Source organism: Haematobia irritans, chromosome 1 (assembly GCF_050003625.1).
Source record: "Haematobia irritans isolate KBUSLIRL chromosome 1, ASM5000362v1, whole genome shotgun sequence".
Lineage (NCBI taxonomy): Eukaryota > Metazoa > Arthropoda > Insecta > Diptera > Muscidae > Haematobia > Haematobia irritans.
In genome coordinates, this window is record NC_134397.1 from 76914528 (window position 1) to 76938776 (window position 24249).

Consider the following 24249-nt stretch of genomic DNA (forward strand, 5'->3'; position numbering starts at 1 on the left):
GGCCTCAAACACCCATGCAAAAATTGGTCGAAATGGGTCCATAATTACATATAGCCCCCATATAAACCGATCACCAGATGTGACCTCCGGAGCCCCTTGGAAGAGCAAAATTCATCCGATTCAGTTGAAATTTGGTACGTGGTGTTAATATATGGCCTCAAACACGCATGCAAAAATTGATCAAAATCGGTCCATAATTATATATAGCCCCCATATAAACCGATCCCCAGATTTGACCTCCGGATCCACTTGGAAGAGCAAAATTCATCCGATTCGGTTGAAATTTGGTACGTGATGTTAGTATATGGCATCCAATAACCATGCAGGAATTGGTTCATATCAGTCCATAATTATATATAGTCCCCATATAAACCGATCCCCAGACTTGACCTCTGGTGCCATTTGGAGAAGCAAAGTTCATTCGATCTGGTTGAAATTTGGTACGTGGTGATAGTATATGATATTTAACAACCAAAAGTGGTCCATATCAGTTCATAATCATATATAGTCCCCATATAAACCGATCCCGAGATTTGGTTTTGGAGCCTCTTGGAGGAGCTAATTTCGTCCGAGCCAGTTGAAATTTGGTACATTGTGCTAGTATATGGCCGTTGACAACCATGCCTAACTGGGTCCATATCGGTCTATAGTTATATATAGCCCTCAGATAAATCGATCCCCAATCATACAAAAATTGGTCCATATCAAGTTCATAATTCTATATAGCCCCCATATAAGCGACCCCCATATTTCAATTCTGGCTCTCTACCACGTATGGACTAACTCACAATTTAGAAATCGATGTTAAGAAGTTGTAAGATACCACAACCCAAGTAATCCGATTGTGGATGACAGTCTTGGAGGGTACATAAGATTCGTCCTGGCTGAACTTACGGCCGTATATACTTGTTTTTTTTTTTTGTCCGTTCTTGTTTTTGAGAGGGTTCCTGTCATGTAAAACAAGAAACCTTCTTCTTGCCATTTGGTTGTTAAGCCCATCACATAGTGTTACCTCTCGTCGCCCGTATGAAACTCTCTCTTCTCTCTTATTTCGGTAGTGAAAGAGTTAATATATGAAGGGCAATGAATGACAATTGAGTCTTGCCACAATTCTCACCATAGAGGCTCTTCAACTCCATTCGATTCCCTATCTTTCTCTGAGAATGAATTTTCAAAATATTATCTTGGATTTAATTGCAGCATATCATTCTTCAATTTTAAAATTTGTTTGAAAAAAACACCTGTCTAATACGTAGCGTACATCTTGAAAAGGTTATTTATAGGAAACATATGCGCTATTGTGTTTGCAGACATTGTAAATAAACTAAACCAAAAAAATATTGTTTACTTAGGTGCATGTGTATAAAATTTACCAACTTATCAGATGGTAATTATGTTAGCAACATCTAACAAAAATTGATGATTTAAAATTTTTTTAAAATGCCACTCGTCCAATAAAATATTCCATACTCGAAAAATCAATACAACATCAATGATATTGACCAGCCATTTAGTTTCATTGAAAAAATGAAAGTCCCCACTCTTCATATGAAATGGTTTTGTAGAATCCTTTTTAGATTTTCTACATATTTGGTACAAGATGGAACTTTCGAGTTCTTTTACTTGTATTACAATTAATATACGTATACATTTTTTGTTGTGCGCGCTTTTAAATAGTTAATAAGACGTTGCCATGACAAATGCTATTCATACATTATTGTGAGTCTCTTATCAATATAAACTAATGTTACAAAAAAAAAGTTGAAAAATACAGTTCATTATTTCAACTGTGTCGATAATGGCCTCAATGAATGAAGGTGTGAACTTATAGTTACCTATAATCTAAAAATTTAGTAAAGTGTTATAGACAATTAATTAGGTCATTGATAAACTAAAACTAATTGGGGGCCTGTCATATAATTATTAATTAATACATGCTTTTTTTAAAATACATTAACCAAACACATCTCATATGTTTAATTTCTTTGAGATATTAAAATAAATGCATTTATCACTTTACTTTCCTTTTAGAATGTTATCAGTTTTTGTGCTATATCATAAACAATCCAAAAAAATGTGACTTTCATTTAGTGGCTGGCAGAAAATTAAAAAAGTTTTCGTCTATGTATATATACTACACAAGTTAAGATAAACACTTAGTCAAAAGAAAATAAATTATTTCATTAAAACTCGCTGATATAAAAACAAACTCCTACGTAAAAGGGGAAGCAGATAACTTTAAAACAAAACTCAAGGCTTTTTTAGCATAAATTTTATTAAGCTTCTATCTAGCTAAATTAATTGTATTGCAATACGAATTGTTGGATTTAATGCCACAGACGTAGTGAGCTTTAATTTATAAATGGGAAAATTTTTCAGGTTCCCAGTCACGGTGGCCACTCGAGCCCAAAATAATCTGCCAAATTTTTGAGAAAAATTTACCAAGAAAACTGCCAAACAAAAACATCTTATTTTGCAAAATTTTATTTCTATAGAAAATGTTGTCAAAAATTTATTTCTATAGAAAAAAGTGTCAAAGTTTTATTTAGAAAATTTTGTCAAAATTTATATAGAAGATATTGTCAAACTTTTATTTATGTGGAAAATTCCAAATTTTATTTCTTTAGAAAATTTTGTCAAAATTTTATTTCTATAGAAAATTTTCTCAATTTTTTTTTTTTTGAAAATTTAGTCAAAATTTTATTTCTACAGAAACTTTTGTCAATATTTTATTTCTATAGAAAATGTTCTCAAAATTTTATTTTTATAGAAAATTTTGTCAAAATTTTACTTCTATAAAAAATGTTGCCAAAATTTTATTTCTATAGATTTTGTTAAAATTTAATTTCTATAGAAAATGTTCTCAAAATTTATTTCTATAGAAAATTTTGTCCAAAATTTATTTCTATAGAAAATTTTCTCAAAATTTTATTTCTATAGAAAATGTTGTCAAAATTTTATTTCTATAGAAAATTTTGTCAAAATTTTATTTCTATAAAAAATGTTGCCAAAATTTTATTTCTATAGATTTTGTTAAAATTTAATTTCTATAGAAAATTTTCTCAAAATTTATTTCTATAGAAAATTTTGTCCAAAATTTATTTTATAGAAAATTTTCTCAAAATTTTATTTCTATAGAAAATGTTGTCAAAATTTTATTTCTATAGAAAATTTTGTCAATATTTTATTTCTATAGAAAATGTTCTCAAAATTTTATTTTTATAGAAAATTTTGTCAAAATTTTATTTCTATAGAAAATTTTGCGAAAATTTTATTTCTATAAAAAATTTTGTTAAAATGTTATTTATATAGATAATTTTGTAAACATTTTATTTCTATAGAAAATTTTGTCAAAATTTTATTTCTATAGAAAATTTTATCAAAATTTATTTCTATAGAAAATTTTGTCGGAATTACCACATTCCTCATCAGCATCCTCTACTTGCAGGAAAACTATCAATCAATTATCAGAATAAATTCAGGCAGTTCACTAAACCCAAAGTGAACCACACTTGAACCTTCCGAAAAAAGGTTTGTGATAGCCGGCCTTTGCCGAAATAAATTTGTACAAATACTTCTCTTTTCCTTTGCCACTGTCAAATCATCGATTTGAGTGCAGTTGGCTGTGTTTATTTTGAGCGTGCTTCCTCTTACTTCATTCGTTTTTGTTTTTTTTTTATTGTTGGTTTGTACTTCAATCACATTTGTTGTTGTTATCTCAGCTTTAAAACCATTGCGTTGACTAAACTACCAGGGTGGCTTTACCAACAGAGAAAAAGTATGTTTGTCAAAAATTTTATTTCTATATAGAAAATGTTGTCATAATTTTATTTAAAATTTTGTCAAAATTTTGTCAAAATTTTATTTCTATAGAAAATTTGTGAATTACTTCTTAGTTGGAGAGGAATAATTTGGCTTCCTTCGTATATGCAATTTTATACTTTTTTTAATCATTTCATTCAAACTTGTATGCATGAGTCAAATAATTATAAAAGAATGTCGGTCCAACAAGTCCAACATGGATCATTTTCAATTCTGAAAGCAAAGTGAAGAAATCTAATCTGACCTACTTGGAATGTTGCAATGTAGGCTTTAGGTGTCGCTATTCACTGACATCTTTATATAGGTATTTTTCAAATCGAAAACTGAACATAGAGCTAGCCCTAAAGGGCGAAAATGTATCCGTTGTACGGGTAAGCTGCTAACCTAACATGGGGACAACTGTTATTGGTCTCCATTGGTGTCTCATTCTCTAGAGATTTAAAATTCTTTTCAGAAAGTTTAATAATCAAAACAACCTTGATTATGAATCTTATTGATCTTCCCATCCATCAAGGTATTATAAGTATGTAAAAAAAACTTGCTTTACACATTACACGTTTTCAGAGATTAATTAACATCATTAAAATGCGATGAATACATAAGGAACATTCAACTTTCCAACGCAACACTGAAACGCACAAAATTGAACTTCTCTCCCATCGAAAAGTTTTTAATGCTACGGCTTTGCATCAATATGCAAGTGTTTGTTAAGGCCGTAATTCCATACGCACACAACTGCAATAGATATTCGTCAAACACCAGTAATAATAGATAGTACCAGAAATAAACCAAGTTTTATAAATATGCTATCTTAAGTAAAACAAATAAGAACTACTAATTTATTGAAGGCTAAGGTGCTAAATTACAAAGATAAATACCTCCATTCCGCCAAAATACTGCCGTATGCATTGTTAGCTGATGTTTTCTTGGTATCCAAAAGGAATTGCGTTATTCAAAAATGTACGGCTGTGATAAGCATTAACACGATTTTTCAGTATTTTTTCTAACAATGCTTTTTTAACAAACACTTATTGAGGAAACTTGTTCTTTTCTCGTTGGCTTTCGATGTTTTTTTTTTTTTCTTGTCAGTCAGAGACCGAGTCACAGTTTGTCAGCAAAGAATAACAATAAACATATGTTTGTCAAAAGCGGATGTGTTGCCAAAGAAAGTTGAAGTAGTTGTAGTATTGCCAATGCCATGGAATTGAAAGCGTGTTTACACTACATAACGAATTGTATGTGTTTCTTATAGATGGCTCTGTACGTTATAAAGGTAGTAAAGACGTTTTTATATAAATCAATTATCCACCACTAGATGTCTCTTTTCAACTTGACTGAAATTCCTTGCTTTCAAGAGTTATGTAACTCAGATATTTCAAGGAATTTAAATATGACAGTAAGTAATTTTAGTACGACATTGAAAAATTGTTAGTTTGTAATCCCCATGGAAGTTGTTTTTAATTGTTTAATCTTCAACGCCATCTACTAACATAATATTGGTTTCCCATATTCTAATGACGTTGCGTAGTTTATATTTTACCTTAGATGGCGTTAATAGAGCAATAGCATTACAAATGTTTGAATTCCAAGGTTTTATAAGAATGACATTTGAAAACAACTTTAAATAAGACAACTCTTAAATCTGTTTAAACTACTTGTTGGATCGAGTTTTAACAAGATTTATACTAACTACATCCAGAAGACTATGCTAAAATTCTCACTTTTTGAAATATGAAATAGCCCTTCATATCTGGATAAGGGGATGCTATTTAGTCACAGTAGTTTCGGTAATCGATAGTGAATAATAAATGATTTCCTTAAAATAATATTTGTTTGGAGCGATTTTAGTACTGAAAGGTAGGAGCGATTGTAAAGATGGGTATTAAGTTCGAGTTTAGCCGCTTATTTTCACTAAAGTGAAAACTAAAGCAGTAAAAAACGTCATAAAAGGTCTGTTCGCGTACTTTTCCAGTAAAAAAATATCCAGTAAAAACTAGCAAGAGAGTAAGAGTGTATTTTACACTCTTTGCTTAAAATTGCTGAAAAGTACACGAACGGTATCCAGTAACTATTTGCACATTGAAAATTTCAGCTGCTAAAACATTGAAAACAAAAAACGAATACTGTATATTTAACTTCCAATCGTAGTTGCCGAACATGTACATTGTATTGGTACTTTGTTTGTTATCAATAACCAGCTGGCAAACTATGCTATGGTTTGCAAGATTTTACTGGGGGAAAAATCTCTAGCAAAAACTTGCAATTTCTCTATCTCATAACTGTCAAATGTAGTCTCTCTCCGGCTCTCTTTTGTTGGCGTTTTGGTGTAAACGAACGACTTCCAGTAAAAAATTGTAATAATTATCAAAAATTATCGCGTTCTCGAACGGAGCTAAAATTATACATATTTGTTGCAGATTTTCTTATAACTTGCCCTTCACAAAGTTTATATTCCTTAAAGGCCGGTACTATGTTCATTCTTGCGAAAAATTTTTATGGAAACCATTATTTCGCACATAGAAAGCGGCGTTTTTTTAGGTAGCTTGGAGCGCTATTTTACAGGGAGCGATATTGGATTAAGTTGGTGGTTGTTGCTTGTTTTTACAAAATAACATTTTTTATTTTTCCTTGGGCAATTGATCTGCTATTCCTTTGATCCTTTGTATAGTTTCGGAACAAAAATATGGTCCGTGTTTGATTTATAAACCCGCACAAATAGTTTTAATAAATAAATTATTTCTTAATTCGCATTGCAAATGGCGCCGTGCTATAAACGTCAGTTTTTCAACACGAAAAAACAAAGTATCACAAATGGAAACAATTTCGCAAATTTTTCGCATTTTTTGGTTTTGTATGGAGTTTCAACGCGAAAACCGAACAGAGTACCGGCCTTAAAATGGATTATTAAAGAAAAGAAATCGTGAAAAATTACGATTTTAAGGCCGGTACTCTGTTCGGTTTTCGCGTTGAAACTCCATACAAAACCAAAAAATGCGAAAAATTTTCGAAATTTTTTCCATTTGTGATACTTTGTTTTTTCGTGTTGAAAAACTGACGTTTATAGCACGGCGCCATTTGCAATGTGAATTAAGAAATAATTTATTTATTAAAAACTATTTGTGCGGGTTTATAAATCAAAGACGCACCATATTTTTGTTCCGAAACTATACAAAGGATCAAAGGAATAGCAGATCAATTGCCCAAGGAAAAATAAAATGTTATTTTGTAAAAACAAGCAACAACCACCAACTTAATCCAATATCGCTCCCTGTCAAATAGCGCTCCAAGCTACCTAAAAAAACGCCGCTTTCTATGTGCGAAATAATGGTTTCCATAAACATTTTTCGCAAGAATGAACATAGTAACGGCCTTTAATAGTGAAAAAATTGCATTGACATAGGTGCAGGCGTTGTAAAGAGTGATTTGTTAAGAGCTTGATAACTTTTTTTAAAAAAAAAACGCATAAAATTTGCAAAATCTCATCGGTTCTTTATTTGAAACGTTAGATTGGTCCATGACATTTACTTTTTGAAGATAATTTCATTTAAATGTTGACCGCGGCTGCGTCTTAGGTGGTCCATTCGGAAAGTCCAATTTTGGGCAACTTTTTCGAGCATTTCGGCCGGAATAGCCCGAATTTCTTCGGAAATGTTGTCTTCCAAAGCTGGAATAGTTGCTGGCTTATTTCTGTAGACTTTAGACTTGACGTAGCCCCACAAAAAATAGTCTAAAGGCGTCAAATCGCATGATCTTGGTGGCCAACTTACCGGTCCATTTCTTGAGATGAATTGTTCTCCGAAGTTTTCCCTCAAAATGGCCATAGAATCGCGAGCTGTGTGGCATGTAGCGCCATCTTGTTGAAACCACATGTCAACCAAGTTCAGTTCTTCCATTTTTGGCAACAAAAAGTTTGTTAGCATCGAACGATAGCGATCGCCATTCACCGTAACGTTGCGTCCAACAGCATCTTTGAAAAAATACGGTCCAATGATTCCACCAGCGTACAAACCACACCAAACAGTGCACTTTTCGGGATGCATGGGCAGTTCTTGAACGGCTTCTGGTTGCTCTTCACTCCAAATGCGGCAATTTTGCTTATTTACGTAGCCATTCAACCAGAAATGAGCCTCATCGCTGAACAAAATTTGTCGATAAAAAAGCGGATTTTCTGCCACTGATTTTGGTAATAAATTTCAATGATTTGCAAGCGTTGCTCGTTAGTAAGTCTATTCATGATGAAATGTCAAAGCATACTGAGCATCTTTCTCTTTGACACCATGTCTGAAATCCCACGTGATCTGTCAAATACTAATGCATGAAAATCCTAACCTCAAAAGAATCACCCTTTATGTTCATTCTTGCGAAAAATTTTTATGGAAACCATTATTTCGCACATAGAAAGCGGCGTTTTTTTAGGTAGCTTGGAGCGCTATTTTACAGGGAGCGATATTGGATTAAGTTGGTGGTTGTTGCTTGTTTTTACAAAATAACATTTTATTTTTCCTTGGGCAATTGATCTGCTATTCCTTTGATCCTTTGTATAGTTTCGGAACAAAAATATGGTCCGTGTTTGATTTATAAACCCGCACAAATAGTTTTTAATAAATAAATTATTTCTTAATTCGCATTGCAAATGGCGCCGTGCTATAAACGTCAGTTTTTCAACACGAAAAAACAAAGTATCACAAATGGAAAAAATTTCGAAAATTTTTCGCATTTTTTGGTTTTGTATGGAGTTTCAACGCGAAAACCGAACAGAGTACCGGCCTTAAAATGGATTATTAAAGAAAAGAAATCGTGAAAAATTACGATTTTAAGGCCGGTACTCTGTTCGGTTTTCGCGTTGAAACTCCATACAAAACCAAAAAATGCGAAAAATTTGCGAAATTTTTTCCATTTGTGATACTTTGTTTTTTCGTGTTGAAAAACTGACGTTTATAGCACGGCGCCATTTGCAATGTGAATTAAGAAATAATTTATTTATTAAAAACTATTTGTGCGGGTTTATAAATCAAACACGCACCATATTTTTGTTCCGAAACTTTACAAAGGATCAAAGGAATAGCAGATCAATTGCCCAAGGAAAAATAAAATGTTATTTTGTAAAAACAAGCAACAACCACCAACTTAATCCAATATCGCTCCCTGTAAAATAGCGCTCCAAGCTACCTAAAAAAACGCCGCTTTCTATGTGCGAAATAATGGTTTCCATAAACATTTTTCGCAAGAATGAACATAGTACCGGCCTTTAATAGTGAAAAAATTGCATTGACATAGGTGCAGGCGTTGTATATTTAAAGAAGCTCACGGATATCAAACATCCAACTGTTGATTTGGAGACAACGTCTCATGCAAGTAGTATGATTAATAATGTCGTTGACTTCAGCTGGTTTTTCAAGCATTGGAAAAATTATGGCTAAAGATTTGCACCCACTGTCAATAGTTGAAAATGAGAGATTTAAACAAGTGGCAAGTCATAAACAATGCCGACAGATTGGTGGACATCTGTTTCCAACGAGACCTATATATCTATAACAGTGTATATTATAACACTAGAATAAATCTGGAAGATGGAATCCGCTTTTCTAAACATAAGCGTAGGAAGGCCTCTGGGGAGGGGGCTTAGACCCCCCAGAAAAATTTTACCCCCCAATGAGAATCCAAGAGTGATTGTCGAAAAACCAATGCACCCACAAAGAGTGACTGTTTGGTGCGATTTATGGGCTGGCGGCATCATCGGGCCGTATTTTTTTCCAAAATGAGGCCGGTCAGGCAGTTACTGTGAATGGTGTTCGCTGTCGTGAGATGATAACGAACTTTTTATGACCCGAATTGGAAGATATGGATGTGGACGATATGTGGTTTCAGCAGGACGGTGCCACTTGCCACACAGCTAACGAAACAATGGCTCTTTTGCGCAACAAATTCAATGGCCGTGTTATCTCACGTAATGGCGATGTCAATTGGCCGCCAAGATAATGTGATTTGACACCGTTGGACTTTTTTCATTGGGGTTATTTGAAAGAAAAGGTGTACATCGATAAGCTAGCAACAATTCAAGAGCTAAAGGATGAGATAATTCGGAACATTAACGGCATAGAACCTCCATTATGCCTCAGCGTTATCGAAAATTTGGACCACCGAGGTCGCGGCGCCCATTTGGCCGATATTTTGTTCCATACAGAATTGAGTAATACCAATATAAAGGGTGATTTGTTAAGAGCTTGATAACTTTTTAAAAAAAAAAACGCATAAAATTTGCAAAATCTCATCGGTTCTTTATTTGAAACGTTAGATTGGTCCATGACATTTACTTTTTGAAGATAATTTCATTTAAATGTTGACCGCGGCTGCGTCTTAGGTGGTCCATTCGGAAAGTCCAATTTTGGGCAACTTTTTCGAGCATTTCGGCCGGAATAGCCCGAATTTCTTCGGAAATGTTGTCTTCCAAAGCTGGAATAGTTGCTGGCTTATTTCTGTAGACTTTAGACTTGACGTAGCCCCACAAAAAATAGTATAAAGGCGTCAAATCGCATGATCTTGGTGGCCAACTTACCGGTCCATTTCTTGAGATGAATTGTTCTCCGAAGTTTTCCCTCAAAATGGCCATAGAATCGCGAGCTGTGTGGCATGTAGCGCCATCTTGTTGAAACCACATGTCAACCAAGTTCAGTTCTTCCATTTTTGGCAACAAAAAGTTTGTTAGCATCGAACGATAGCGATCGCCATTCACCGTAACGTTGCGTCCAACAGCATCTTTGAAAAAATACGGTCCAATGATTCCACCAGCGTACAAACCACACCAAACAGTGCATTTTTCGGGATGCATGGGCAGTTCTTGAACGGCTTCTGGTTGCTCTTCACTCCAAATGCGGCAATTTTGCTTATTTACGTAGCCATTCAACCAGAAATGAGCCTCATCGCTGAACAAAATTTGTCGATAAAAAAGCGGATTTTCTGCCAACTTTTCTAGGGCCCATTCACTGAAAATTCGACGTTGTGGCTCGTTAGTAAGTCTATTCATGATGAAATGTCAAAGCATACTGAGCATCTTTCTCTTTGACACCATGTCTGAAATCCCACGTGATCTGTCAAATACTAATGCATGAAAATCCTAACCTCAAAAGAATCACCCTTTATAATAATAAAATAAAATTACAATAATTTCCTAAATAGTTTGTGTTTTATTCAAAATCAACATCGGCCCTTGAAATTTTATATTAAGCCTAGTACTAAGATTACGTTTTCGCACGAAAAACTGTTGTACTCCTTATAAAAAACGTTAGCGCGGAATAAATGCGAAATCTTTGTTTTGAGCATTTTTAAACACATATTTATACAAACCTGGATTTTTCGCACGAAAAATAGGCAGACATATTATTTCACATAAATAAATTAACATACCTGCGTTTGAGACCCTATTTACGGAGATAAATGAAGATATTCGTTTTTCGCAGAAACGAACTTAGTACTAAGCATTAGACAAAAAAGGTATAGGGAAGTGTACAAGTAATTACGAACCGATATGAGCTTTTGCGCGGCAATTAGAGAGACAGAATTGAAATATGGTGGTCGCTTTATATGGGGGCTATATACAATTATTAACCGATATGGACCAATTTTTGAGTGACTGGGGATCGATTTATCTGAGGGCTATATATAAATATTGACCGATATGGACCTAGTTTGACATGGTTATTAGAGACCATATACTAACACCACATACCAAGTTTCAACCGGATCTGATGAAGTTTGCTCCTCGAAGAGACTCCAAAACAAAATCTGAGGATCGGTTTATATGGGGGCTATATATTTATGGAACGATATGAACCAATTTTGACACGGTCTTTAGAAACCACATACTAACACAACGTACCAAATTTCAACCGGATCGAATGAATTTTGCTCCTCTAAGAGGCTCCGCAAGCCACATCTGGGGGTCTGTTTGTATGGGGGCTATACGTAAAAGTGGTCCGATATGGCCCATTTGCAATAACATCCGACCTACGTCAATAACAACTATTTATGCCAAGTTTCAAGTCGATTGCTTGTTTCGTTCGGAAGTTCGGAATACTCCAAAAACCATAGACCAATTAAATAACAGGTTGGGTAATAAGTCCCCGGTCTGACACATAGATGGCGTCGCTAGTATTAAATGCATATTATTTTTATATAGTACCAACCTTCAAATGATTCGTGTCAAAATTTGACGTCTGTAAGTCAATAAGTTTGTGAGATAGAGCGTCTTTTGTGAAGCAACTTTTGTTATTGTGAAAAAAAAATGGAAACAAAGGAATTTCGTGTTTTGATAAAATACTGTTTTCTGAAGGGAAAAATACGGTGGAAGCAAAAACTTGGCTTGATAATGAGTTTCCGGACTCTGGCCCAGGGAAATCAACAATAATTGATTGGTATGCAAAATTCAAGCGTGGTGAAATGAGCACGGAGGACGGTGAACGCAGTGGACTCCCGAAAAAGGTGGTTACCGACGAAAACATCAAAAAAATCCACAAAATGATTTTGAATGATCGTAAAATGAAGATGATCAAGATAGCAGAGGCCTTAAAGATATCAAAGGAACGTGTTGGTCATATCATTCATCAATATTTGGATATGCGGAAGCTCTGTGCAAAATGGGTTCGCGCGAGCTCACATTTGACCAAAAACAACAACGTGTAGATGATTCTGAGCGGTGTTTGCAGCGTTAACTCGTAGTACACCCGAGTTTTTCCGTCGATATGTGACAATGGATGAAACATGGCTCCATCACTACACTCCTGAGTCCAATCGACAGTCGGCTGAGTGGACAGCGACCGGTGAACCGTCTCCGAAGCGTGCACGGTTGAAAAAGACTGTTTTTCATATGTTTGGCTATAAACATGATATGTTTGGAACACAAATTTTTAAACACAATATTTTTGAGTGCAAGCATATAATGTTCATAAACTAGCATAACATGTTTGGGACATATATGTTAATATGTTAGAACATATTATGTTTGGGACATAAAATGTTTGTAAATATAATATGCTTGGATGCAAACATATATTAATTTAGAAATAGCCTATAAACATATATGTGTTTAGTAGCTTGGAGCGCTATTTAACAGGGAGCGATATTGAATTAAGTTGGTGGTTGTTGCTTGTTATTACAAAATTAACATTTTATTTTTCCTTGGGCAATTGATCAGCTACTTCTTTGATCCTTACAAACTGTGTGGTCCGCTGTTCGAATCCCCGTCCGGCAAAAGGTAAAATTAAAATAAAAAAATCATAAAATTGAATAATTTCTTCTACAATGTTTGTATTACAGAAAAAGGCGCTAAGAACTAAAAAATCTCGTGGAAGTGAGAAAGATGTCGGGGAATAACAATTGGGCAGAAACAAAATTTTGAGCATTCAGGTCGAAAAACTATGTTGTTAGCACCTATATTAACTGTTTATTTTCATAATTCATTATGATTGTAAATATATAAATAAATAAATAAAATTTTGAGCACAATATTGTTTGGGAGAATTTTTTTAAGCATATAATATTTTTTGGTGCAAAATGCTTCCAAACATATTATATGGTCACATAATAACATATTGTTTTTTGGAAGACAACATTATTGAATTTGGATGCAAAAATACAAAATGTTTGGAACTTAGACTACCCAAACATATATTGTTTAGACCAATATGCTTTCAAACATATTATATATTGGTAGAGATCAAACATATAAATGTTTGGGCAATACCCAAAAATGTATATGCTTGAAGCAAAATATGTTTGGGAGTATATGTTACAGAAGCGATTTTTTGTGAGGGTGTGGAAGGACTCAAAAGTCCACTGGCAAAGTAATGGACTCTGTTTTTTGGGATGCGCATGGAATAATTTGTATCGATTATCTTGAGAAGGGAAAAACTATCAACAGTGACTATTATATGGCGTTATTGGAGCGTTTGAAGGTCGAAATCGCGGCAAAACGGCCCCATATGCAGAAGAAAAAAGTGTTGTTCCACCAAGACAACGCACCGTGCCACAAGTCATTGAGAACGATGGCAAAAATTCATGAATTGGGCTTCGAATACGGAGAATACGGTGGGTGGCACCGTATTCTCCAGATCTGGCCCCAGTGACTTTTTCTTGTTCTCAGATCTCAAAAGGATGCTCGCAGGGAAAAAATTTGGCTGCAATGAAGAGGTGATCGCCGAAACTGAGACCTATTTTGAGGCAAAACCGAAGGAGTACTACCAAAATGGTATCAAAAAATTGGAAGGTCGTTATAATCGTTGTATCGCTCTTGAAGGGAACTATGTTGAATAATAAAAACGAATTTTGGCAAAAAAAATGTGTTTTTCTTTGTTAGACCGGGGACTTATCAGCCAACCTGTTAAATCTCTCATGTCAAAGTCCAAAGAAATTTTATATAAACTGAACCAATTCAATCAAAAACCTTTAACATTTGTTTACTATTTCAGCAGAGAAAAATGTTTTCTATTTCAACTAATACCTCATACACATTACACTTCCTAAATCCACTTTACCCAGATTTCAAATGTCATTTCCCTTATAAAAAAGGGAGCCTAATGTGTATGGCCTATAACGTATGTTTGCTGAAACAACTACATTGACTGCTTTCCCTTTTTCGGCAGACAAAAATTGCTGTTTTAGCAAACTTTTTTGCTACTATGAATAACAATTTTTTTTTGAGTGTACATTTCTTATTTTATCGAGCATCGAATTATAATGATGTATAATGTTGAAGTTTAAGCCAAGTATGCAGCTATAGCGAAAATTCCTGTTGCATGGCAATAATACAGTTCTCCACATATTTCTTATCGTAGAAAAATGTAGACAATCGATGCAAATGTCTCACGGAACTTTCGGTAGCAAACACACCAATATATTTCTTAGCGGACATTTTGTTATAGGTGCATCAAACAATCAAATTTTGTAAGCAAACACTTAGATTTTTTTTCTTATCAAATCTTTGTCAAAAAGTGCATCAATTGGGTAATATTATAGGTGTGTTCCTTTACTTTACTCGTAGTAAAAAGTAGTAAAAGAGAGAAATATCGACAATCCTCTCAGATTTCTAAATTTTTTAAATGTACAGGAACGAAAATATAGTAAAAATATCAAATAAAAAACAAAAGAAGCATTGTGATTTGAATAAATATTTTCAAAACATGTAGGTAAATTAAATACTTTTATATCGCAATTATTTTGACAAATGGCAGATTTTTTGCAGGAAACTTTGAAATCCTTATTACGATAGAAAGAAGCTATGGTTTTTACTTTGTTATAAAAAGTACTCCTTTTGCAAAATTTTTAATCAAAGTAAAACCCTGGCTTCTGGGCCATAAAGTAAAATAATAGCGCATATTATCAGTATCTTATAAGGTGGGGTTTTTCATTCCGTTTGTAACACATACAAACGAATTCTGACTATAGAAAGTATATATAGTCTTGATCAGGGAGAAATTATAAGACGATGTCTCTCTGTCTGGCTATCTGTTGTAATCGGGCTACTTCCTTCAATAATGAACCTATAGTGCTGAAATTTTACCAGACACGTTTTTCTTCTACAAGCAGGTCAATTTTGAAGATGGACTACATCGGCCTAAGTTTCGATTTTGCTTCCATATGAACCGACCCCCCAGTTGGGGTCTTCATGACATAGACATTAAAACTTTTATCCGATTTGCAGGAAATTCAAAACGTAGAGGTACTTTTGGTCCATTAAAGGTTGCGTCGAATTTGGTGTGAGTCGGTCAATGTTTTGGTACTTTTTTTCGAAACAAGTGGTATTGGTTTGGCATTGTTTTGAAATTCCAAATTGTGGAGTGGAAGGGGCACAATTTTTTTCCTCCAGAATACGTAGAATTTTATAAGGAATGTAGTTAAGAAGATATAACAACAATCGATCTTAAAACTATCCTTCTAGACTCAAAATACAGACCCCACTTTGTTCAAATTTTGCAAAAAAAAAAAAAATAAATTGTAAGGCCCTATCTCGCAAATATTAGATATATTCGCCCACATACACAATCTTTTTATGGTGGTTTATAAGTTCTATCCAGCAAATCATGAAAATCGGCGCATAATTACCCGTTTGCCAAGTAAAACTAAATTTCATACATCCGAGGCGTCCAACTTCCAATGTCTATAGGCCAGCCCGTGAATCCACTAGGGACCTACAAACCTCTAAATATTGAGAAAAACATCTCAGCTTTGGCATAAAGAAAAAATTATGATGATATCTTAATCCATTAAAAAGTTAGGTTAGGTTAGGTTAAAGTGGCAGCCCGATTAAATTTCAGGCTCACTTAGACTATTCAGTCCATTGTGATACCACATTTAACTAAAAGTACCTATTACATATGGGCACTTCTAGTCTTAACCACTGAACCTTCTCTATTATTTACTTTTGTGGAACCAACCAGATTGCTCCAAAAACATTAACAAACTGCTTAAGTTAACGTTTTCCAGGTCAGCCAGTAATCTAAAGCTATATGCTCCTAAAATTCGCTTACGCCTTACACAAAAAGCAGGACACTCACACAAGAGGTGTTTAATTGATTCCTTTTCCTCCACGTCATGACAGCTTATACAATAGTCATTATACTTCGCACCTATAGTTTTTGCAAATTCGCCTATCAGGCAGCGACCCGTTATAGCAGATATTAGGAGTGCTATCTGACGCCTTGAGAACACTAGCATATCTAGTGTGCGGTTTAAGTTTAAATGGGGCCATATTTGCTTGGTGTCGTTACAACCCTTGCAATTTTCCCATCGAATATTGGTCATCATAACAGCCTTCTCACGCAGTAAGAGCTTGCAGGTGGCCAGAGGCATACCAACAGATTCTAGTTCCCCTGGAATATGTAAGGTAGTTCCTAGCCTTGCTAACACATCTGCTTCACAGTTCCCCGGTATGTTCCTATGACCAGGCACCCATATTAGGTGAATATTGTACTGCTCAGCCATCTCGTTGAGAGATTTGCGGCAGTCTATGGCCGTTTTTGAGTTAAGGAACACAGAGTCCAAGGATTTTATTGCAGGTTGACTGTCTGAGTATATATTAATGCCAATATTTGTTGGAACATTACTTCTCAGCCAATTCACCACCTCTCTTATTGCCAATATTTCAGCCTGAAAAACACTACAGTGATTAGGTAATCTTTTCGCTATTCGAATTTCCAGATCTTTAGAATATACTCCGAACCCCACTTGTCCATTCAATTTGGAGCCATCAGTATAGAAATCTATATATCTTTTATTCCCCGGGGTCTGTGTACACCACGCCTCACTGTTGGGAATTAGAGTTTCAAACTTTTTGTCGAAAAGTGGTTTTGCCAGGGTGTAATCCACTACGTTAGGCACATCTGGCATTACTTTGAGGACCGAACTATGACCGTACATTTTTTCCAACCACAGCGATAGCTCGCGCAACCGCACAGCCGTTGTTGCAGCTGACTGTTTGGCCAAAATGTCTAAAGGCAATAGATGTAGCATGACATTAAGGGAGTCTGTTCCTGTCTTACTAAATGCGCCTGAGATACATAAGCTCGCCATACGCTGAACTTTATCTAAACAAGTCGGTTTCTGAAGTGCCGGCCACCAGACTACAACACCATATAGCATTATAGGTCTAACCACTGCCGTGTATAGCCAATGCACAATTTTTGGTCTTAGTCCCCACTTTTTCCCTATTGCCTTTTTGCACGAGTACAAAGCTACCGTGGCTTTTCTCGCCCTCTCTTCAATATTAAGCTTAAAATTCAGCTTCCTGTCCAAAATAACGCCAAGGTATTTTGCACACTCACCAAAGGGAATTTCAGTACCCCCTAAGGAAATGGGCCTAACCCTGGGAGTTTTGCGATCTTTGCAGTACATGACTATTTCTGTCTTTGCTGGATTTACACCAAGACCATTATCTTTCGCCCATTTCTCAGTCATCCGGAGAGCTCTCTGTATAATATCTCTGATTGTGGATGGGAATTTTCCCCTGACTGCTAGCGCCACATCATCTGCGTATGCCACCACTTTTATCCTTTCTTTTTCTAGAGAAACCAGAAGGTTGTTTATAGCAACATTCCAAAGAAGAGGTGATAGAACTCCTCCTTGGGGAGTGCCTCTGTTCACATACCTTTGTATGTTTGCTTGCCCTAGTGTGGCTGAAATACGTCTCTTTATTAGAAGTTCGTCTAACAGCCTAAGTATACCTGGATCAACATTGAGAGTTGTCAGTCCATTTAATATCGAGCTCGGATGGACATTATTGCACGCCCCTTCGATGTCTAGAAACGCCACGATTGTGTATTCTTTGACAGATAGTGAGCTTTCAATAAAGCTGACCAGTTCATGCAATGCGGTCTCAGTAGACCTGCCCTTCGAGTATGCATGCTGTCGTTTCGAGAGCAAACTTGAATCCACGCTAGTTCTAAGATACATGTCTATCATCCTCTCCAGGGTCTTAAGTAGGAATGAGGATAAGCTGATTGGTCGGAAATCCTTCGCACTCGAGTGAGAGGCTTTTCCTGCTTTAGGTATGAAGACGACTTTTGTTTCCCTCCACTTTTCTGGAATATATGCTAAGTTTACACATTGTTTATATATCACCGTCAACCAGGGGATAATTCTTTCAGCCACTGCCTGTAACTCCGCCGGAGTAATTCCATCAGGTCCGGGGGATTTGAATGGTCCAAAGCTATTTAAAGCCCATTTTATTCTAGATTCCGACACAATTTCCTCGATAGGAAGTGATCGCCGAGCCTCTGTTACACCGCCGGAACATGGTTCAACCGTCTGATTTCCAGGGAAGTGTGTGTCCAAAAGTACCTCCAACGTCTCCTCACTGGACGTTGTCCAATTTCCCTCCGATGTTTTAATGAAACCTGGAGCGGTGTTAGTGGATGCTAGTACCTTCCGTAGTCTGGAAGCCTCTGACGTATTCTCAATACTGCTACAGTAATCATCCCAAGAGTTTTGTTGAGACCTTCTCAGTTCTCGTTTATATTCTCTCAGATTCATCTTGTAAGTGTCCCAATCCTCCGGAGCTCTTGTGGACTTTGCTTTGTTAAAGAGCTTCCTGCAGGATTTCCTCATATTACTTAACTCCGTAGTCCACCATGGCGGCCGATTTTTTCCCCTTGGCTTTCCCCTAGGGCAAGCAGCTTTCAGTGAAATGTTGAAAGCCTTTGTAATCCGCTCCACTGCGTGTTCGATATCTTGCACAGTGCTCATATTTGTCTCCGGCATTTCCGGTATCATCAAATTGAACGATTCCCTATACCTATTCCAATCAGCTTTCCTAACATTTGGCGGAAATATGGTCTTTGAAGTACGAACAGCCAATCTGAAACTGATGTAGCGATGATCTGAGAAGCTATGTTCCCTCAAAACTTGCCACTCAGATATCTTATCATTCAGTTCCGGAGAGGTCAACGTTACGTCCAAAACCTCTTGTCTATTCCTGGTGACGAAGGTTGGTGCATCTCCCTTATTGCAAACTACCAGGTTAGTACGCAAAATAAACTCTATTAGCGACTCTCCCCTTGCATTAGTATCACTACTTCCCCAAATACTATGATGTGCATTTGCATCGCATCCCATAATGAGCTTTGTCTTTGTTTTTAGTGACTCCTCAACTAAGGTCTTAACGGCACAGGGTGGCATATCCCTATCATGTCCCATGTAGACCGAAGATACCCAATATTTGCATGTGGATATCTCTAGACTGGCTACGACAGTATCTGCATTGCTCAATGAAGGAAGCAGAAACAAGTTTAGTTCGTTTTTAGCAATTATACATGCTCGATTTATATCGTTACCGGTATTATGCAAAAGTTTGAAACCCGGAGTGCTTAATTCACAGATCTTGTTCTTATATATGTATGGTTCTTGAATAAGAACTATATCTATGTCTCCTTTCATCAGGAGAACTTTTAAGGCAGCACAAGCGGCCTTACAATGGTGAAGATTTATCTGGAGGAACCGTAGAACCATCCAAATTTTCAACCACCGTCACATCAGCCGCTTCAATTGAGTCATCAAGGGCTTCCTCTTCACAGATCTCGGTGACTCTCGCAACAGTCCGCGGTTCAGCTTTGGTGAGGCTTGAGCCTGTAGAAACTTCCCGCATATGATTTTCGCCATAGTCTGCCGGTTTTATGTCTCCTTCGGCTTCGCTAGGAGATTTTTTCACTGCTGACTCTACCGGTGGCCTGTCCGTTTCGGTATCCTTTGGCTGATCGCTTTTGTATACCTTCATATGGATATCATGAAAGCCATAACTTACGCGTCCTTGGGTCTGGGCTAGATGTGGCAGCGACTCTATGTTTAATATAAACACCGCATGTCGTCTTGGTCCATCCACCTCATCCAAACGACCAACCTTCCAATCGGCGGTTGGAAGATCTGGGTTACATTCTTTTAGTCTCTCTAGTATTGACTCAGGATCAGGAGGGTTTGCCGGTATCCATGCATGTGCTCTAGGTTTAGCCGGTATGTCTTTTTTATCGACTAACTCCAAAGCGGCTCCTTCCCAAACTTCACCAATTAGCATCAATGCAGCTTTAAAGCAATCCATAGACCTCTGGTCTGCAAAAGCTATTAACTTATATCGTCCTTGATACCATCCAGCATCTTGCTGTCGAGGACTTGGTCCGGGAAACTTTTTTCGCACCTCTGAGTAGACACCAGACATCGCGTTCTCAATTTCCCCCCATTTTTGCTTTGGAATCATACCGTCCAATGCTCCTTTATTAATAATAGCCATCACAAGGCTGTCTTTTGCAACTGAGGCAAACGATCTTTGATCCCGTTTAGAGGATGGTAGCTCATCCGGTGATCGTTCCCTTTTTCCAGCTTCAAGAATTCCTTGAGCCCATTTTAAGGAATCGCTTTGCTTAGCCGACAACGTGCTTGGGTCGACTGATCCTAATTTCTTTAGGATAAACAAAGCATTTCTTCGTTCCTTGAATCTCTTTCGAGAGGGATTGCCTCCTTTTGATGTCGTCACCTTAGAAAAGGTTCGACTTGCCAAAGTGTCACCGCCAGTCGACCCGTCTACAGGTCGACTAATTGGGCCTGACTCTTGGTCGCTGCCCAAATTTATAACTTCAGTCGTTACCCGTCCACTGGGCCCTGAAGTTAGCAACCCAGTGGATGACTTTGAATTTCGCTGCATGGTGGTTTATTATTTCCACCACACATGAAATTCGTAATAAGTACTTATTACGATGAAATACTCCGCTATTAGAAAACACGTCCGTTCAGTTCGACGGTTGACGGTTGAATGTTAAAAAGTTACAGAATTATTTCCAAAAAAAGCGATTTGGAACTACTTTAGTTTGTAAAATTTGAAAACAAATAATTATTTTTGTCATGACATATCTACAACTTTTACTCGAAAGAATTTGTCGAGTAACTTGTAGTAAAAAAATTTTAAAAGAGACATGCATTTTGACGTTGTTCTCTTAAAATTGTTTACTACTTTTACTATTCTTTGGGGTTGAGGAACGGTTTCTAGTAAAAACTAGTAAAAGTAGTAACTAGTAGTACGTAAAGGAACACAACTTATGTTAATAATTTTGAAATTTGTTATTTAAATAAAGGAACAGTGAACTTTTTTTCAGTGCGAAAACTAAGTATGTGTCACTAAAAGTGAGCCAATGAAACAAATTCATTAATACAATGAAAGTTTTCATTGGTATAACGTATCAACGTAACGTTTCGTACTATTAATGAATAATTTCTTTTATAAATGAAAAATTTTCGTTGGCTCAATTTTAATGAAATTTTCTTTGTGTACAATATTTTATTGGAACCCAAATAAAAATATTCTTTTACTAAGTGCTGGTTTTTCAATTCCTTAAATAATAATGGGAGGTGGAAAACACTTTGCTTAGACAAAAAGCTTTGCACGGTATTGTATCTAATGGTGTTTTCTTTTCTTGGAAAATTAACTTTTTAGGTTCTTTTCTAAAAAAAAACAGGCAAAAGTGCGAAGAGGCTTCGAATTCTTTTGTGAAAGTAGTGGCAATCATAGAGGGCAAATTACGGGCATTTCCCAGCCGACAAACGAGAGTGCTGCGATTGCCCTGTTGTTGCTTTGAATTCTTTTCTGCCCGCTGAAATGATAGCATGTTTTTAGGTTGCTGGCAACATTTTAAAAATGTGCATGCTGTGCAGACAAAATGAAGGCAAGCACTTTTTTCAGAAAAGAAAACACCATAAATATAATAATAAATAATTTAAAAGTCTTACATAAAATTAATTTGTGTATAAATGAATAAAAAATAAGCAAAATATAAATTCATTTCAGCTGACATTTATAATAAGTTTTAATAATATATGAGTTATTTTGAATGGAACAATTTTGTTAGACCCTCCCATTCCAAAAAGTTTCATTTTGAATATAAGTATATCAATTAATTTTTATTGGTTAATTAATTAATTAAATTTGTTATTTAGAAGAAGAAAAAAATCGACTGCACTTACCATCCACATCATTCTGTTCCTCCACCGATAATTTACGATCAACTGGGCTCGATTTACCCGAAGCGCTAGAGCCACCGGCTTTATCGTCTGCCGAACTAGTGGTTGAGACATTATCTTTGGCACTCTTATCGGGTACCAACAACTGTTGACCAGGATATATGAATGAACTATTCAAACGATTCAAATGTGTCAATTCCGATGGGGTTGTATCGAATCGGGCTGCCACCGATGTCAAAGTATCGCGATTGCCCACCGTGTAATTGATGGTAGGTATGGTGGGTAATGATGACTTCTTACGCTCATCTGAAAGATACAAAAAATCACAAAGGATATAAGATCATGGGTCCTTTCACATTTCACTTCGATAATTCCAGTTACATATGTATGTTACTCTATATATGTATATGTATGTATGTAAGTATGTATCTGGATTTAGATGCTATTATTATTACATTGCACTGAATTTAGGTTTTGCTCGAAGATCACAAAATCCTTTGGCAAGTCGTCCAAATGTAATTTGTAACCACAAGTGGCATGTGGTAATTCTGATGTGAAATAGAGCACCGCATAGTCGTAGACCACCTCATCAGTTATTAAAGGTTTGTTCACAAGACGACGATAAATTTTGATGGATTCCATAATATTCTTTTGGTATTCATTAATTATTAATTTTTTTCATTTCTTTTCAATTTTTTTTATTAATAAAAACTTGTTGATTTCTTTTTTTCGAATTTTTAATATTTATTGTTTACAATTGCTCTCGTTTAATATTTTAAAACTTCTATCAATTCACATGGACGGCTTTTGTTTTATTCCATAACTCAAACACTGACTTGTACTACACTCACTTCTGTTTCCCTCTGCATTGGTACTCCTCTGTTCGGCTCAAATAATATTTATCGTAGCTCCACTTATTCCAGTGGGCGCAATTTCTTATGCGAAGAGAATTGTATTGACAAGAGATTTCAGTTTATTATTTTGTTCGATCTTATTCTTCTGTATTTTCATGGTGATTTCGTGATTTTTGCCGATTCAAGTCTAACATAATTATTCAAAAATGTGTAAGAGAAATATATTTGTTTTACAGAAAAACTAAATAAACAAAAAATTAAAAACAACATTTGTCTCTTGTGGGCAGTGTTGCCAGTATTTTTCGGGCTCTTGTCCCCAAAATAAGACGCTTTCATCCCCAAAAACCCCAAATTTAATTTAAAATTCCCCACAAAAATCCCCAATACAGTTTATGGCAAGTTTTTTTTTGAAAAAAGGAATAGGAAAAATATGCAATTTTTATTATACCAGTTTGCGAGTTACAATAAGATTAATATTTCAAAATCCAAAAAATGAGACGGGTCCTCAAAATATTATCTGATACAATCCCTCATCAGAATTAATTATTGGTATAAAGAGTCATCGAACTTGTGCAAATCATCTTCTAAATGCTCGAGAAATAAAAATAGAAGTTGGGTGTGTAGTTATGAATCAAAACTTAGTTCTGAATAGCTAAGAAATAAAATTGGGTGATATATCAAAAGGCGTTGTTGCCCCGATATGAACTCCATTATATATGTTTGATATATATATATTCCAAATCAGCAATGTATGCAGATAAGGGGCCAAATCTTCGACCCAAGTCCTTACGAAATAATTTCACAATAGTAAACAATTTCTTAGAAACAAAGTAAATTGTAAAGTAACTCTTGGAATAGATTTTTGTTTCATATTTTGAAGATTTTCGGTACTTCTTTAAGACCCTTTTAAAGCATGTAGAAGTAAAGAATTTCATATAAACCATAACTCAAAACCTGATTTGTTATACTGACCAGAATTCCCCACAAAAATCCCCAAATTTGTGGAAATTCCCCACCAAGTCCCCCAAGTCCCCAACTCAAATTTTGTCCCCATTCACGAAAAAATATCCCCGATTTGGGGAGA

General features: G+C 35.7%; 1 protein-coding gene across 22 annotated transcripts in view; it reads right to left on the minus strand.

Annotated features, from left to right (window-relative positions):
• The window catches only part of mtd (TLD domain-containing protein mustard), a 467609-nt gene that overhangs the window by 109467 nt on the left and 333893 nt on the right, over window positions 1-24249 (minus strand). For 18 of the 22 annotated variants that reach the window (XM_075290869.1, XM_075290868.1, XM_075290867.1 and 15 more), the window contains one exon: window positions 22315-22617. In XM_075290869.1, the coding sequence (XP_075146984.1) occupies window positions 22315-22617 (303 nt within the window). Of the gene's footprint in view, window positions 1-4700; window positions 4910-22314; window positions 22618-22766; window positions 22919-24249 lie in introns of those variants that run through there. The other 4 variants (XM_075290878.1, XM_075290877.1, XM_075290871.1 and 1 more) reach the window with 3 other exon arrangements.